At 43.0% G+C, this 17,938-nt stretch overlaps 1 protein-coding gene across 1 annotated transcript in view; it reads right to left on the reverse strand.

Annotated features, from left to right (window-relative positions):
• LOC146810764 (uncharacterized) overlaps positions 1–17,938 on the reverse strand; it is a 144,533-nt gene that overhangs the window by 93,685 nt on the left and 32,910 nt on the right. Inside the window, exon 2 of the mRNA XM_085617797.1 lies at positions 9,341–9,562. Coding sequence (XP_085473923.1) covers positions 9,341–9,562 — 222 coding nt within the window. The remainder of the gene's footprint in view (positions 1–9,340; positions 9,563–17,938) is intronic.

Consider the following 17,938-nt stretch of genomic DNA (forward strand, 5'->3'; position numbering starts at 1 on the left):
TGATCGGGAGCTAGTGTACCACAGTAAGAAGCACTTCTACTCCATCAATGTGCAGGTGGTTGGCATTCTGGAACCACATCACCAGTGTCGTTGTAAGATTTCGAAGTTCCACCCATGACTTGCTGGTGCTGCAGGGCCAGTTGTCACAAATATGTAACACTTGCTTTATTTCTTCACAATGGGTGGATTCCTTACATATCTTGCACTGAAACAGTCATATTTTATTTTCCATTATGCCTCATACTACTTTTTATATCCAGATATGTAATTCCAAATGTTGTGTCTACTCTGCATGGCTTGTATGTAGACAACTGTCTGCACACATTGTTGACGCATTCTTCTCCTTTGTTGAGCTTTTGGATATCTCCCACTTTTAAAGTAAAATAGTTTTATTTTCTAAACAAAAAGTGCTGTCGTTTAATATACTGATGTCAGTTTTGCTATAATTGTTAGCGATACTGTGTGCCTAGCCAACAAGACTGTCAAACATATCCACCTTTCCGCAAAGAATGAATGGGTTGTGACCAAATAAGTTGTTTGCAAAAAGATTCTTAGAAGAAGGTGCTTACAGACATTATTTTGATTCAACAATTAATGTATTTATCATAAAAACAACAATTTTAAAATAGCTTAGACCTACTAAGATTCTCAGAAAATAAGGTAAACTGGATGTTGGATGAATGGGGTGCTCTTGGACAGACTTTGTTATATTAATTATAGAGAATTAGCCACTGAAACTGACGCTGATGCCAAGAAATCAGAGGGATTATTGACCAGACTTCTGAAGGATGAGATAGGGCACCCCCCAATGACAGCCATCACAGATATTGGGAAAACACAATTGAGTCAAACATTACAAAATAGCATTTTATATATCTTAATCAGGGTTATACAAAAACACAGATCAAGTTACTCAAGATGGGATTGTCTTGGTTTTAGAATTTATAAGTTAGTCTAGATCAACCCTATCCTTTGAGTCAATTCTGGGGACCTACAATTAGACATGTGGAGAATATAATGACAGTGGTATATCTATGTGATATCAAAAAGGAAACTTGTACTCAAAACTTTCCAGTGTCCTGAAGGTTTTCTCACTCATCTACACCTGCAACGTTTTAACTACATATGAAGTGTACATAAAAAATGTTGTTCTATGTATAAATATACATGCATGTTTATGAAGACATATTAACTCCGAAAATTCCCAGAAAATCAAAAAAAACGATTACTGTAAATGTTATATCATGTACATACAACTCTCGCTCTTTTTTGTACTTCCAGGTAAGGACACAGCATCCTTAAAACTCTCCATTGAGAGAGAACTACCATAACCAGTGGAAAGTATCCCAATTGGTTCTTGAAAGGGATCTGAAAACTACCCAAAGTCCTGATGAAAGCCACCGACCCAAGAGGGCGTAAGTAGGCTGAAACACGTTGACCAGATGTTTCTTGATATAGATGTGGGGGACACCTAATTCCTTCCCAAAACACATCCTGTAATTATTTTTAATCTTGCCACTACCCCCTATATATATTGAAAATAAAACCAAAAGATTTTGGAGGTATGAAGTAATTTCAAGCACCTTGTTTTTATCAAGGATTCTAGAATTTCTCTGGCATAAGAGACATCTCCACCTGGTGTAGGACAAACCCAATGATGTTACTATCAATCATCCGTATATCAGCGGGGAACATGCCACAGACAGACTATCACTGTTGAGGGTCCTACAAGAATTCCCGTTTAGGGATCCTCTATTTGTTTTTGTCCTCTTCCACTAAGCTGAGTGGAATGAGCGCAAGCTTCCCCCTCCCCCTTTGATTTGTTGTTGTTATTATCAACCGAAGCCAGGGTCAGTGGGCAGCAGTGTCCTGTTTCATGGAGATGTCAGCTGGAGATGCTTCAGGAACGAAGCTAGAAGCGGATGATACATGACCACAGAAAGTGTCAGCTAAATCAGACACTGCTGCACCCCAGAATGTAGAGTTTGAACACTCAGTGATGCTTCAGAATATCATTCTGGGACCTTGGGAGTTTAATAATCTGGTCCAGTTGATTCTCCTGCTGTCTAGCTGTACCCATCAGGTCTCTACTCATGATGTTCACATTAGAGACCTCAATCTGAACCTTGCTAACCACAACAGGTCCTGCATCAGCGCTTTCCAACCCATTCTATGACTTTGATTTGGTGGACAAGGCGGCCTGGTTGTAGACAGATGTTATGGCTGTTGTTGTTACAGTTGCCAGGACAGTGAGCAGCACAGTTGTTGGATGGGTGGGCCCACAGGAGGCTTGTCGGGTACTGATGTTGCTAAAGGAGGCACAACTCTGCTGGAGGTTTTTGATCTTACGCCCTCACTGAGAGAGTGAGGTCTAGGGCACTGGCAAGCCAAGCCTGAAGGGCCAGGCTGGTCTTATAAGCCTACTTCGTCTACAATAGTACTGCTCCCACTGAAGACCTGGAATCTTGTGTCCTCGGGCAGAGTGGACAATGCAGTCAAGGCATAGCACTGTGATCTTGATGTCACGTTGAACAAATATAACAAAAAGAATCAACATGACTTTGTGGAAATGATAGTTGTTATCACACAAATTGAGATAGTATGCTATTGAACATTTACCCTTTATTGATGCTTGTAAAGTCTATCAGCTCATCACAAATTTTCATTGCCCTACTGATGGAATTGAGGGGACCAATTTTAATTTTAAGTCATATACCTAAGATATATAATGAGTGGCCTATTGATACAGTGTGAAGTTAAAGCATTTGGGAGGTCCACGGGGCTGGGTTAACCTAGTGGGTTGCAGCTGTGGAGCCGAGGGTTATTTGGCTTGACATATGCTATAGCAAAACAGTGCCTTGTACAACTACTCAAACGCTTGACTGTCAGTGTTAACAAATGGCGACTAATCCTATGCTTCTCATAGAGGTTCATGTGGGCTTAAAGCACATACAACCAAGTGTTCATTACATAAATTGAGTGTCAAGATGTTTCAGTTTCAGTAAAAAAAGGACTTTCTTAATTTGAAAAAAATACACATAAACTACACAAAATTTCAGATAGGCGTTATGCAAGTATGAGGCAAAAACCTACGATTGCTGATTCCCTGTGACCCAGCCCAACACCTTTTGTACTATTAGGAATATTATCACAATACACAATGCAGGTGCCGCACCACCCATCATAGTATCTGTGCCTGTGTTTGTGCTGCAGACTTGAAGTATCTCTGGCCAATAGCAGGCAAAGGTATCCCTTTCCCTTAAAATGTGTTGATACTAGAGGTTTAATGGTACATAGTTGAGTGACACAGCTGCACAGCTCTGGTCAGCAGGCACAGGCCACTTTGCAGTACTCTTGAATGACTTACATATACCTTGCTCTATTTTTTCTTCAGTGTAGATGGGACAATGTATGTGAGTTGGGTTTTAAAATAAAACAGAAGAGTCCTTGCACTTTTCCAGACCCATCCTACTCACTGTTATTGACGAGAACCATGTTTGCAACAGTAGTGTGTTATTTTATTTGGTGAGATGGCTCAATGGCATCACTTTTCTATTACCTGACTTTGCTTATACATATAATTGGAATTTTATTCTATGGGCTAAATAAAATAGTAAAATAAACTCCCAGAATACAGTGATACATGAAATATTACGCCACAACTGGAACCGTTTTGGCCCCGAGACATGGATTCATCTGGTCCGCCTTATGCTACTGCCTATTTTTGATATGGCATTGCAGTGACTCCATGGTGTTAGAATGTGCTATCTGAACATGAAAAGAGTGGGCGGAGCTTACAGTGAGATGAGTAACTTGATAGATGTTGCTGTTACATAGAAGAAGGTGTAATTTGTGCTCGAAATCCCAAAATGGTATTTTATTTTTGTAAAGAAAAAAAGTAATGCTCTATTCACCATGGGAGTCTTCTCCCATGGCGGGGGGAGCATTTTTAAGATTTTACTGCCCCTCACTACTGAAAGACAGTAAAAAATGGCTACATGTCCAACCATCTAAATTGGGCAGACGGACAAGTAGCCAGTTCTCCGATGGCCTTACTCCCCAGGGCCGCTGGAGCAGTTTGGTCACAGCAGAGACAAACTAGTCTCCGCTGTAGCCAAACTAACAGTTCACCCAAAATTAAATTGTGTGGGCTGACCACTATGTTGGCGGGGAGCGAACTCCATCGTCGACGTGACGGAGATTCTTTCCTGCAAATACATAAATCAGGCCAAATGTTTGAAGGTCATAATCCATTCAAAAATATTAGACCTTTGAAGTAATTTGCCCCGAAATATTAAAAATATCCAAAGAATATTGCAGTTTGTCATTTGAGGAAGACAGCAGATCTACATAGAATAGCCGTGGATCTCTTTGTTAAAGCCAACGGGGGAAATCATGAACTTCATCCCCTAGGATCCATGCGGCTATCAACATGCCCTCTGACCAACTTGATGATGTGTCAGGGAAGGTGAATCTTTGTTTGGCGAACTCTTTATTTTATCTGTTGGTTGGAGGAGGCTGGACAGGCAAAGAAAAATTAAAAACAATTTGTTTAAAACAGTTCTTGGTGGAACTTTTACTTTGTTGGAAAGTGTGCAGTCACATTTTTTATTGCAATGGGAAAACACGAGCTACCTGTTCGCACGACCAAGCCCCACATCGGACGATGCCTAACAACCTGCAGGGGGATGCCGAGGATTGTAATAAGACAGAGACTGAGGATTTGCTGGAGAAGCTGGATGGAAGATTTGTAGGCGAACTAGAAGTAAAGCTGAAGCCAATACACAATCGGTGATGTGTAATATAAGCTGAACGCTCTATTCTTAAGCTGCCTACTCTGGCAGTAACGGCTGCCTCAGGGGCTACAGACTCTATTTCTACTGTATCTGCCACCACAAAGAGTTGGGGTGCTACTTGTACAGGAAATTGCTCCTCAGATAGGGGCAGCGCACTGCACCCTTCACTTATTAGAAGTGTGCAGCTGGGGGGTATACAGGCATGTTCCACCGAGGGCAGCAATGATGTTTAATGTGGGAGCAACAGGGCTATGGAAAAGTGACACCAAACGTATACCTAATGCAGGTGGTATTGATATTCTCCCTGAAGCGTGCCCTCATGTGGTGGTGTTATCTAACGGGCCATGTTTACAATGAATACTACTGAGTCGGTCAGCCAGTGTAAGAAGAAGCAACTTTATTGGTTACATTCACATGTCACTTTTCCTTACTCAATGGCCTCTGGTATATTGATGGTTCGAAGAGTAGAAGGGGTTGAACCGCTGCTCAAATGTGCTTGTGGTGATTGTGTTATTGTTAACTTCAGCTCTCCCTTTGGTGTCCACAAACTTTTGTCCAATTGCCATATAGGTTGCCATATACATTCCAGCATGTAACTGGGGCCACTGAAATTGTTTTATCATCATAAGTACCCTGGAATTTCCCCTATGTCAAACCAATCTAGGTTGTTGACCTCTCTTAGAAAGGGAAATAAAGCCAATCACTTCCAGGTGCTTCCAGGTGCTTCCAGCTTACCAGGGCAGCCAAGCCTCTCTAAACGAGCATATGTGTAAGACCGTTAAAAGCTGATATCAAAACAGCTTCAGTCCAGTGGTCATGGTACAAGCCCACCCGGGACCACTCAAGGATCTTTTGCTTCTAGTTCAGGCAGACTGTTGCACGTTAACTATGATTACAGTACGTTTGGCAGGAAACAAGAGGACATAAAAGGGTTATCAATGCTGAGTTTAATTTAGGTGTCTTAAGGAGGGGAATCACAGTGGTCTTTTCGACAAAGGGTGAACTAGAACCTGAGTAAAACAGCAGTTGCGTAGAACCATGGAGCTATAGTCTGTTGGCAGAACTTGACCGTCTCCATTAGACAAGGGTCAAAGGGAGTCAAAGAGTAGATTTTAGAAAGAATAACATTACCATGGTTGTAAAAGTGCAAATAAGCAGACTAAAAAGTGTCCAATATAGTAGTCATCCTGAAAATAGGACAAGAGTTTTGAACAATACTCTAGAGAGGGAGGAATTAGCATGACGTCTACTATTACAATCTAGATACAATATTTTTGACTGCTCTCAGCCTGTAAAATACATGTAAGATAGAAAACACAAGAGTAGTAGTCACTACTTGCTCATGAGCTATTATACTGCTTTAAAATGGGGGGGAACAGGCGTGAAAGTGGTCACAGGGCATTTATAAGCCTTTTTTGCCTCATTTAGCTCCTGACAAATCCATGCTGCAGTAGACTTACTCTTGAGGAATAGGAGCAACTGTACCAACAGCTGAGGTAAATGAGTATAGTACTGGTCGATGGCTTCTGCATCAGCTTAATTCATTGGGCTAAATGCATTAAAAAGTCCTAAAACATTACTATTAAAATCCATGACTTGGATCAGTAGCGCTCCAGAATTGGGGAAGGTTAGAATCACCAGAGTGATTGCATAAATGTATTCCCACCTGAAAAAGGAACAATGTCCAATAAATGCAATTGTGACAAAAAATGTCAAACATTTGAGCAACCCATTGGGTAGGTACAGACGCAAGACAAGAAAAGTGTGGGGAATGACGCATAGCCATAAGCTGGGAGATATCCAGAGTAGTGAGCTATTCTTCAAAGACATTAACATCTCCCACTGCCAAACGTTAGAGGAATTGGAATACTCCTGATTGACACATTTAATTTACTCATCCGTCCCTAGCATATGGTACCAGGTGCACCCAGGACCAGTACATTAAATGCTACCAGTGAACTGAAGCATTAATTGTGCCATTCACTGTAAAGCAAGTCTCTGTGCCTAAGATTGTAGCCTGACTGTGCAGTTTTAAAATTACAAATGTAACCTGTCAAAATAACCCCTTTTGACAGGCCTAAACCTTCAGTTGAAATATTATTAAGTCACCCTTAAGTAGGACATATTGCCAATGAGGAAGGGTGCATGGTATTTATATATGGACATGTAAAAAAAATGTCCTTACAGTGAAAAAGCCTTAATATCTATTTTCACTGTAGCAGTGTTGGTTGTTCCATATGAAAGCTTGGGGTAAAATACTAAGTTTAATAAATGTTATCTTAACCTGGGAAACAGCTAAAAATTTAATTTTGGGACTTTTTGAAATATTTATTACAAGCCCAATTCATTGATGATGTTGGATTTGTAATAAATATTTTGGAAAAATTTCTTTTAGAAAGTTAGTTTTGTCCTGCCTGAAGTCCCTGGAAGCTTAACCTGCATTTTGCCCTCCAACTTCTGACAGTCAGTAATTAGAATTTAAATAAGCATAAATGAGGTGTGAACTTGATACAGGAGCAAACAATAGGATGACCTGAATGGGCAATGATGACTCATCTGAACCTGACAGACTATGCAGGGGGCTGGGAGGATGATCCTTTTTTACATTAAAATAGCCTGTCCTGGTGAATGTCACATCCTGCTTGACAGTACCAATGGCTTTTTTCATCTGACACTTGGGGCACACTTCAAAAAGCTCCCCCCCCCCCCCCCGCCACAGGCAAATGTTAGCTGATACTTGGTGAGGGCCCTTCGTTTTACAGGTCTGCCGGATTTACAAATACCATTTGGGGCACACTTGAATTCAATTGAATTTGACTGGAGTAGGGTGGACAGGAGTGGCGTTTCCTGAGGTGGGGTGGAATGGAGTGAGGTGGAATCGAGTGGGGTGGATTGAAGTGGGATGGGATGGCTTGGAGCTGAGTATATTGGATTGCAGTGGGTGGGTGAATTGGATTGGAGTGAGATGGATTGGATTGAGTGGGGTGGATTGGATTGGGGTGGATTGGAATGAGGTGGATTAGATTGGGTTGGGGTGAATTGGATCGGGGTGAACTGGAGTTGGGTGGGATGGATTAAATTGAGGTGAATTGGATTGTGCAGATTGGAGTGGGATCGATTGGATTTGGCTGGATTAGGTTAGATTGGATTGGTGTGGGGTGGGTTGGATTGTAATGCGGTGGATTAGATTGGAGTAGGGTGGTTTGGATTGGGGTGAGGTGGATTGTAATGGAATGGGGTGGTTGGATTGTTTTGGATTTTAGTTGGGTGGATGTTTGAATTGGAGTGGACCAGATGGTTCTGAATTAGAGTGGGGCAGATTTGTGTGGGGCAGATTGGAGTGGATCAGATTAGAGTGGGGCAGATTGTTTTTGATTTGAGTGGGGTGGATTGGTATGGATTGGGGAGGGAGTGGGATGGATTGGAGTTTAGTAAATTGGATTGGAATGGGGTGGGTTGAATTGGAGTAAGGTGGATTGGATTGAGTGGGGTAGATTGGATTGGGGTGGAATAGAATGAGGTGGATTGGGGTGGGGTGGATTGGATTAGATTGGTGTTGGTGGGGTGGGGTGGGGTGAACTGAACGAGGATGTGGTGGATGTGATTGAGGTGGATTGGATCGGGGTGGGGTGGATTGGAGTGGGGTAGATTGCAGTAGTGGCTCCTCGAGGGAGTGCTGCGGGGCAGTGGGGCGGGGTAGGGGCAAGGTGGGGGTAGTAAACTCCGGCATACGGCCGAACGGAGGCAAGTAAATAAATAGAAAGAATTACATTGCTCGTGCAGCAACACCAAATGGCGATGCAGCACGCACAATGTAATTCGTTTTATTTATTTATTTATTTATTTACTTACCTCCGTTCGGCCATATGCCAGAGTTTACTACCCAACACCCTGCCCCTCTCCCGCTCCACCGCCCCGCAGCACTCCCTCGAGGAGCCGCTACTGCAATCTACCCCACTCCAAACCACCCCACTGTGACAAATTGTGCTAGGCTCAGGCGATTTACATCCAGGTGGTGTAGAAGCATGCTCCATTAATTAGCATCAATATGAATACTGGTGAGCCAAGGTAATCTTTGTGAGAGAAATGATGGTTACTTATTTGTCTATAACTCCATAGGAATGGGTTAGCAGAAGGGGCAGAGTAGGCCCAGGTTTCAGGAGGAAACGTGCTTAGCTCAGGATAAATTCTCATGGACCCTGTAAGGGGATGTGGTGTGTTTTAAAAACAGCATAAACATATGCAAGCCAATGTGATTTTTCAATAAGACAAATAAAATGACGTATTTGAATATAACTGCAAAGGAATGCGTTGAGATGAGGGTGGCCTGTTTGGTGCCAGCTGTTGCCACAAATTTTGCTTGTTTCATATGATTTACTACGAGGTAGCGTAGACACTTTGCATTCTAAATTAAAGTAGAATTGAACAGATTTCAGCACGTGCCACGTTCATGTCGCAATAGGCTTTGCACAATGGACAGCCTAATCCGAGCAACGCAATGATAGGACGTGCAATATGGTTTTGTGCAAAAACAAGCAACCTACCTGGGTATAATGGCCACACATCTGATTAGCGGCACATGTTGAAGTGGCGAAATTGTAATATTTATATTCATTGTACCAGTCTTCAACAGCCTTGTCTACATTCAGGGTTGTAGTGGTGGTCAGGAATAGGTTTTCTCCCCTTTGACCTTTGTTTGGGTTGTGCATCCAACTGCATTTCTTTGCGTAGGCCTTTGCAATATCTTCCAATGTTGTATCCCATACCTGTAATACAAAGATATAATCAGAATGTTTTAGCCAATTCACTGAGCAACATTTTCCACTGTCCTTAATAGTCATTACATTCTGACATGCCTCACTAGGTATAGCCAGGAAGTCAAACTAGTCTGCTGTACAACCATATCTGGCAAGTATGTAGGACCAGAAAAATCTAAGAAGATTATACCAGATCAAGAGGCCGGGTATGCTTGATCTATTCTACATTCATGCGAGCAAGAAGTGGTCATTATACCCAAATCTGTGACTGGAGGGGAGTGTCTGAAAAGTTTCAGCGCTCCATCCATCATCTCCTTGTGTTTGCCCTAAGTTGTCAGGGTATGCCCAGACATGGATCCCTTGCTGTCTTTGCCACTGTATTCAAGCTAGCCAGGCTGATGAGGGGTAAAACCCGGAAACTGGTCCCAGGATGCTTGTTTGCGGTCCAGGGAAGACCTGACTTGGCAGTTTGGGCTAAACTGTTCCCATGAGGAACAGGGTCAAGACTGATTAGCATATGACTGGGTCTGAACTGGGGTGGCAAAGTGAGCTAAAGAACGATGATGAACTAAACCCAGATCTGTGACTGCGGTGAGTGTGGATGATTCTTACCTCCAAGAGGGGGAACATTTCCATCCAGTTTGTATAAGAGCAAGAAGAGATAGTCCTACCTCCAACTGTTCCAATCAAAATGAAAGGGGTAAACTCAAAACCAGAAAATGGGGTTGATTGTACTCCGGGTTCTCAGTTGAGCGTCAACAAGCTGGATTTGTCCTGTCGGACCTGCACGCAGCTCTGCGACCTGCTCAATTCCAGCTAGGGACGGGGCTTCAACTTAAAAATTTAGGTCTGACTAGGGTGACCACTACTTTCCAGATCCTGGACTTTTTGTGTGTGAAAATCAAATTAATCCTGAATGTAGTATCCTTGTTTTGCCGCTTCTGAACTAATTAGAATAATAACCCTGAAAAAAAATGATCTCTTAGTAAAATGCTCAGAACTGGAGACAGTTCCATAATGACCTGAATAGAAGTGGTCACCGTAGCCTGGCCAACTAAGCTGTGTGCTTTTCAGCACTCAATTTGAGCTGGTGGTTGCAGATGGAGCCTGCCCACACTCATTTGAGGGGCAGTACCCATTTTTCTTTAACAAACTTTAATCCAGAGCAAGAAAGAGAGAACACAAAAGGGGGAAAGAAGGAGAAGAGAATGGTGAGAAAGACAAAAATCAGGAATGAAAAATAACATTTGAGAGTGAGATAAAGAGCCATTGAGTGTCAAGTGGTTTATTAAAGCGTGGTGGCTATTTAGCCAGCCACTGGGCAAATTATGCATTTTCTCTTCTATTTACCTGGGTTTTGGCTATATAGTAGAGCTTATTTACTATTCAGCCAGTGGCAATGCAGATACCAGGAAAACTTCACAGCGTAGAGATTCCGCACTGTGTGGTCAGTGGTTGTGCAAATAGTAAAGAAACATCACTAATTACTCTGCTGCTATCTATATAACAGAGATTATATACTGTTTTGCCACAGGCATTGCAGGCATTTGGAGGATATCCAAACAGATCGAGGATCTGGCAGCTATTATTGAGCCTGGCACCACTTTCAGCAGCATCCGCACATTGTCTGCTTTCTGTTCCATACAACTAGATGCAGTCCGTGAGAGGCTTTCTAATTTTCGCTCCAGCTAGGCCCAAAAACAGGTCTGATATAAAGAACCATCAGCCAGCGGCGGCTCCTCCATAAAGGCGGAGGAGCGTCACCCCACTGAAGAATGAAAAATAAAATGATAATAAAACAATTTTATCATAGCTTTATTTTTCACTGGCAGTCACTGCTGAGTCTAGTGTGGGGCCAGCCAATACTCTCTTGACAGCTCCAGGACTGGGAGGAGTGGAGGGCACATTTAAGTGCGCATGTCAGTTTGGATGGCAGTCTTAGGCCAGCCAAACAATCATGTGCACTTAGATTTCTCCAAAACTTAGATGTATTGTACAGCTGGGTGGAGTACTGGCACAGTCTCTCAGTCGCTTAGTGAGCGCTTAAACATGTTGCTCAGAACAGTATTGGAGCCTGTGCTGGCTCAGGGACTTCCAAAAGGGAGGAGCACTGAGGCAGCCGGAGTAGCAGGTAAGTGGTTTTTACAAATTATTTGCCCGTGTGCTGCCCCAGCACTTTATTTTGGCAGCACCTGCTGCTGCCATCAGCCCTTCTTTTGTTTGAGTGTAATCCTGGCCAGGAACTATCTGGAGCCTAAGACCTAGATGCCAATGTAATGGGTGGAAAGAAAGGCACACAGCTTGTAATCTTCTCACAAGAACTTAAGAGAAACTACAATTCGAGGCAGTTTTTTTTTTACTTTGTTCAACCATGGGGTACAAGAGATGTGCATGCACTGTAACTATGTTAGATGTATCAGTCTGTGTGAGTAATTAATCAAATAAGAAATGTTTTAATGTTTTCTTTTTATTCATTGTTTTATAGAGCCATTCATCCCAATGTAGGGAGTTAGAGCACTTTTGTATAAAATGCACACACTATATAGAGACAATAAATCATACAAGTGTGTAAATCAATGTACAGGATATCTTACATAAGTCAATGAGGCTTACAAGGTGTAGGAGTCACATATCGTACTTACTGGTAGGCATTTTATCTTATGAATGCATTATCAGGAGAAACACAAAGTTAGGATTCAACATTTAATGCAGTGGTTGGGGTAGTCTGTACTTAAAAGGCTTAGGGCCTGATTAAGAGTTTGGCAGAGAGGGTACTTTGTCACAACGGAGTACCCTCTCCACCAAACTCAAGTTCCGCCCACCTCATTTACAGTCAGGCAGAACTTAAGCATGTCAGCGACAGAGATTACTTTGTCTCCCCCAGCTGATGAAGTGAGTACCCTGGGAGGTTTGTCCATTTGTCCCCCAACCCTACTTAGAGTTGAGGGACATATGGCCAGATTTTAAGTTCACACACTGCCATACAAAGCATAGGGGTAAGTGAAAGTAAGAACATTTTAATGACCCCCAACATCATGGGAGAAAACTCCCATGGCATGAGGGCCATTGCTTCTTTTCTTTTTATAAAGAAAATGCCGCTTTGGGATTTTGTTTTTCAAAGTAACAAATATATTGAAAGTGTGCTGGATGGCACCGATATGTTTACAGAGCCATACAGTACACTTTCAATGCATCAACAGGAATCGCAGTGATGGTGGGTCCTGCCAATGTAACAGTTGTCCGCGGGGGTCTGCAGCAGTTATTCCGATATCTGAATCAGCCCCTTTGTTACTATTCAAAGGAACCCCTTTTAGCGTTCTTAGAATGATGACAGATTGAGAAAAAAAAGGTCCTAAATCCATAACTTGCATTTTGCATGCAGCCTTTGATGCTAGTTCATAGCTCACTGGGGAAACAGCCTTGGTTCATATCTCACTGGGGAAACATCCTTAACAAAGTGGGCTCAGCCACGTGTACAATTTCCCCGCAAGCCCTACCACGCTTGCCTTAACCACGCAAAGGCCTTAACAACGCATATGCGAGGTTAAGGCAATGCACGGTTTAGCAGATGGGCGTGAGAGGAAGAGAGGAAGAGGAAGGACAATCGGGAATCGAGCGAGGACGTAGTGAGGTAAGTGGGACTGGGACCGGGTCTTGGGGGGTAGTTTTTTCAGGGTGGGCTTAGGTTTTAGGACTCAGGAGGGGGTTGGGGTTGTTTGTAGGGCAGGGAGCAGTTTTAGGGCTTAGGGTGGGGGGGCCTGGGGTCGGGGTAGTTAGCAGGTGTAGGGGACAGTTTTTGAGGCTCAAGGTGGGGGGCTTGGGTCGGAGTAGTTTTTTAGGGTGGGGGTCTGTTTTTAGGTGGGGGACCATTTTTAGGGTTAAGGGCGGGGTGGGGGAGAAGGGATAGTTTAAAGAGCAGGGGACAGTGTTAGACCTCAGGGCAGGGGGGGGGGCGCTGGGTCAGGGTAGTTAGCAGGCCTAGGGGACAGTTGTTAGGACTCAGGGCGGGGTGCCTGGGGTTGGGGTAATTTTGGGGGCATGGGGTTCATTTTTAGGGTGCAGGGCAGGGGGAAAATAGACTGTTAACAGTGTAGGGGGCCGTTTTAAATCACATTCGGGGTAGTTTAGGGATGTAAGGGACAGTTTTTAGGGCTCAAGGTGGGGGGCTGGATGAGGTAGTTTTTGGGGCGTGGGTTAAATTTTTAGGGCTCAAAGCAGGCGGTAAAGGGACAGTTTGCAGGGCAGGGGTATGATCTTTAGTTTGCATGTCCTTTCACCCATCATGTCTTTACCACGAAAGTGTGTGGTAAATGCATGGGTGACAAAGGCATGCATGGTAAAGCCTAGCTGTGGTACAGGCATGCATTGTTCAGTCATGCACTGTACCACATACAACCAGGTTAATGTCCTATATTAGAAGGATTGTAACTTATGAACTGCAAGTAACAAAAGGATCTCTGTGACAAAGCAGTAACCCAGTCACCTATCTGCATGAAATTCAAATGTGTGATGTCCATACAACACTATGTGCTTTGCAGCAGACACATACGCAGATCCCTTTAGCAAGTGCATTAACCACAAGAGTTATCTTACCTTTATTAATATCCCCAGAAATGTACACAAAGAAAACTGATAAAGTGCCTAAACCCCATATGAACTTTTAAAATACAGACTATTTGTGTCCAATTTAGTAAACCAGAACAAATTTACTATCACGTTTGTCACGAGGTTTTGAAAAAGAAGGTGTAAGTAAGTTGACTGTAAAAACTCCACTTTTCTTGACTCTACCCCTCATGACTCCACCAAACACTTTTCTACTTCAACATCTTGAACACCAATTTTTGGGCTTCTGGAGTAAATTATTTACAATTCCAGCAATCACCAGTAACTAAGAAATGTCAAAATTTACCTGCCTGGGATTAAATAGCAGACATTATGAACTGTTCTGTCTTGTTTGTTACTGAGGCAAATGCATTTCCATTGTAAAGAGACTAGACATATGGTATGATTTTTTGTCTCATCAGATGTATATTGGTTATCTGCCACCTTGTTCTCTTCCTCCCATCCCGTTTGTGTTTTTACCTTCTTGAGTCATCAGTTTGTGCCCTGAAGAAGGGTGGTCCGGCTGATCACCTTTCACCGAAACGCACATCGACATCAGTGCTATAGCCATGTTGGCACCGAAAAAAAATTGAAGCATATAATATGTTCTCTATGAATGTATAAAAAGCACACAATATTTTGAACAATATAAAATGTTGCCTTAGTGAGCTAAGAATTGTATTTATTGGACCCATTGAGACTTGGAAACAATTCCATGACAGTAATTTCTCCTGGTCATATTCAGAAGAGGTACGAAGGGTGTCTTGTTATGACTCAATATATGAGATGTTGTATATTGCTTGTGTTTGTGTGTATTGTTATGGTATGAGTGGTATGTGTGGCACTTGAATGACTACTGTGGTATTTATTCTGTATGACGGTGATGGTATGAGTTTTTCATATATTTGGATGATTAAGCAATTTTTTCTATTTATTGATTCTGTACATAAAGAAAAAAAATATGTTGAGATATTTCCAAGGACTACGTTTTTTTTTTTGGTTGAATTAAATTGTAGACTCTATTTGTAAAGGTTTGTCTGGAGGTGGGGTTTTCTTCCTGGTTGGATACACTAGCTTGCACATGCTGGTTCCCAAGTCCACCTCCCTGAAACAGGTGCAGTTGGTGGATGAAGAGAAAGCTGCCAATGCATTCCCTTAGTTGCATTAGGTTTCTGCCTGCTCTAGTGAAACCCACTTATTCCCCATAAATTATGTTGGTATTGGCCTCCGAGGCAGTAATAACAGATGGAGAGGGCGGGTTGGCCTGCAATCAAAAAACAACCTGAAACTGTCCATACTGGTCTGTCCAGTGATTTTTGACATAAGACTGCAAGAAAAGTTGCACAACAAAAGGAAAAACCACTTCTCCAGGATTCTACTATGTTTTATGTCATATTTTGTATTGAGTTCCTTGGCCCTGACAAGGCCCGAAAGCATTTCTGGTTCATCAGCTAAAAAACAACCCAGTTTGTTGTGCATGTTTGATATTATGGGGTCCATTAGGATGGCGGGCGGACTGAAGTCTGCCCGCCACCCTAGCGGTGCTGGGACCGGCGGCCAGTGGTGCGGCCGTCCCGCACCGCCAATTAGGATGCAACTGCCACCATGGAGGTCGCATCCCACATATACAACATTGTGGCAGGCGGTGTTGTGAGCAGCACCCGCCACAATGTTGTAAATGCATGTTGTGCATTAGCATGCACAACGTGACAGGCACCGCGCGGTTCCTGCCACCTTGTGTATGCCAATGTAGGGGGGTACCATGGGTACCCCCCAAGTGCAGCCCCCCACCCCATCACAGGCCCACAACGAGCCCCCAAAGCGATTCCCATCTCCATGGAAAGGCATGAAACCGCCATCATCATAATATGGATGGCGGTGCCTGCAAGGCACCACCACCATATTGTGGCCCTTTTCTGCCTGGTAGGCAATTGTGATGATTACCTCCCGGCGGAAAAGCGGCGGAAGGTCTTTCTGTCTGCCGCAGTACCCCCCGCCATGCTAATGTGGCAGGGGGTAACAGGCCGTCCGGCTGGGTGTTTTGGTGGGCGGATCGCCACCACCGGTCGGGCGGTGGCGATCCGCCCGCCATGCTAATGACCCCCCATGTGACTTATGTGAGAAACACCGGGGGGCAGATTTACAAGCCCCTTGCGCCACCAGTGCGTCATTTTTCATGACGCACCGGCGGCGCATTTTGCTGCTCCATATTTACAAGGACAGGAAAAGCCACCTTGCGTAGCTTTTCCTGTCCTTGTAAATATGGCCCATTTACACGCCAAACTTTGCGTGAATGAGGCGTTCCATGGGTGTTGCTGTGGGTGTTCCCACGCAACACCCTTGGAACATGACACATTTCCAGATTTATGAGGAATCGTAAACCTGGAAATGCGTTAGAATGCTACGACACCCTAGGGGTAGCATTGCGAGGGGCAACGAGGAGAAATGTTTTTATTTCTCCTTGTTTTTTCCTCTTTCAGTGTGTGTTGCATTCTACAGCACGCATTAAAAGAGGAAAATGCTTGTGCTGATTGTTTTTGTGCAGGAAGGTGCCCCCTCCTACACAAAGGGCTTGCGGTGGCGCGCTGCAGCACTTTCTTGTAGATCTGACCCTGGGTATCATGCATGAAGGTTGGAAATGTATTCCGATCATTTCATAGCCAACTTGTGGTTGTGTTTAAGTATGAAGTGAAGCAGTCTATTTTAAGAGAGATAGAGTTGAATTTTTGGACAGGTACCATCTACGTGGTGGTTGTGATTGGATGGTAGAATGTGGGTTTATATTCTGGGCCTATTAGAGAAGTATAAGGTGCCACATAGGAGGTTGTAAGGAATGTTCCAATCAACAACAACAACAGTCTTGCAATTGCTTTTATGCATGGAGTGGGCAGAAAAGTGTGGATCAATTCTGATCATCCTCTAATCTGAGCTTGCTATGATCATCTGTATGGGAACAAAAGAAGTAATCACTCCACAAATAACTGGAGCCACACCGTGCAATAGGCGAGATTCTTTCCTGTACCCATAAAAAAGCAAATGTGCAACCGGAGACAGTTGTAAATTGAGCAACCATACCCTTGCAATGACCATTTTGTATTATCGTTTTTGTGCAGCATTCTTTGCCTTGAATTCTTTGGGCAGAACTTTGAAAATATTAAAAAATAGTTGAGGTTGCATTCATAAATACAGCTATGTCATCACTAGTTATCAAAAAGATAATATTTAAAGGTAGAAACTAACACCTTTTAACATATCTATATGTTATTGTAATGCAGTTATTAGCATAACCATAAACACAAACACGTTGGCCTTATTCATATTTAAGTGCAATTCCTTATTTAAATTTGATAGATATTATACATCAGTCCTATTTTTCAGAACTCAACAGTCAACCAACAGACACCCAAACATATTGTTCGGCCCTGTGAATATTTTAGTATGAAGAAAGTTCTTCAATTTTAGAATAAAATTAAATACTGCACAGTTCAAATAGAAATACAATTACCAGGTTGCAATCTTATCTACGATTTTCACTGAAACACTACACCCAGACTGTCCAGACTCCAAACCTGTCAGTCACATTTATTTTTGGTTTCCATATTTCTTTTACAGAGGCAGCACTATCCACCACAAAAATGAGTGTCCAGTAGACACAGTACCTACGGTGTTTAAACATTGCATAGCATATTAACAACAAAGCTACAATGCCCAAGATACATTGGGTGGGCGACTGAAATGTCAGTATGGCAGAATGAACCACTCACATACATGCCAACAAACCCG

The sequence above is a fragment of the Triturus cristatus genome, chromosome 7 (genome assembly GCF_964204655.1).
Source record: "Triturus cristatus chromosome 7, aTriCri1.1, whole genome shotgun sequence".
Classification (NCBI taxonomy): domain Eukaryota; kingdom Metazoa; phylum Chordata; class Amphibia; order Caudata; family Salamandridae; genus Triturus; species Triturus cristatus.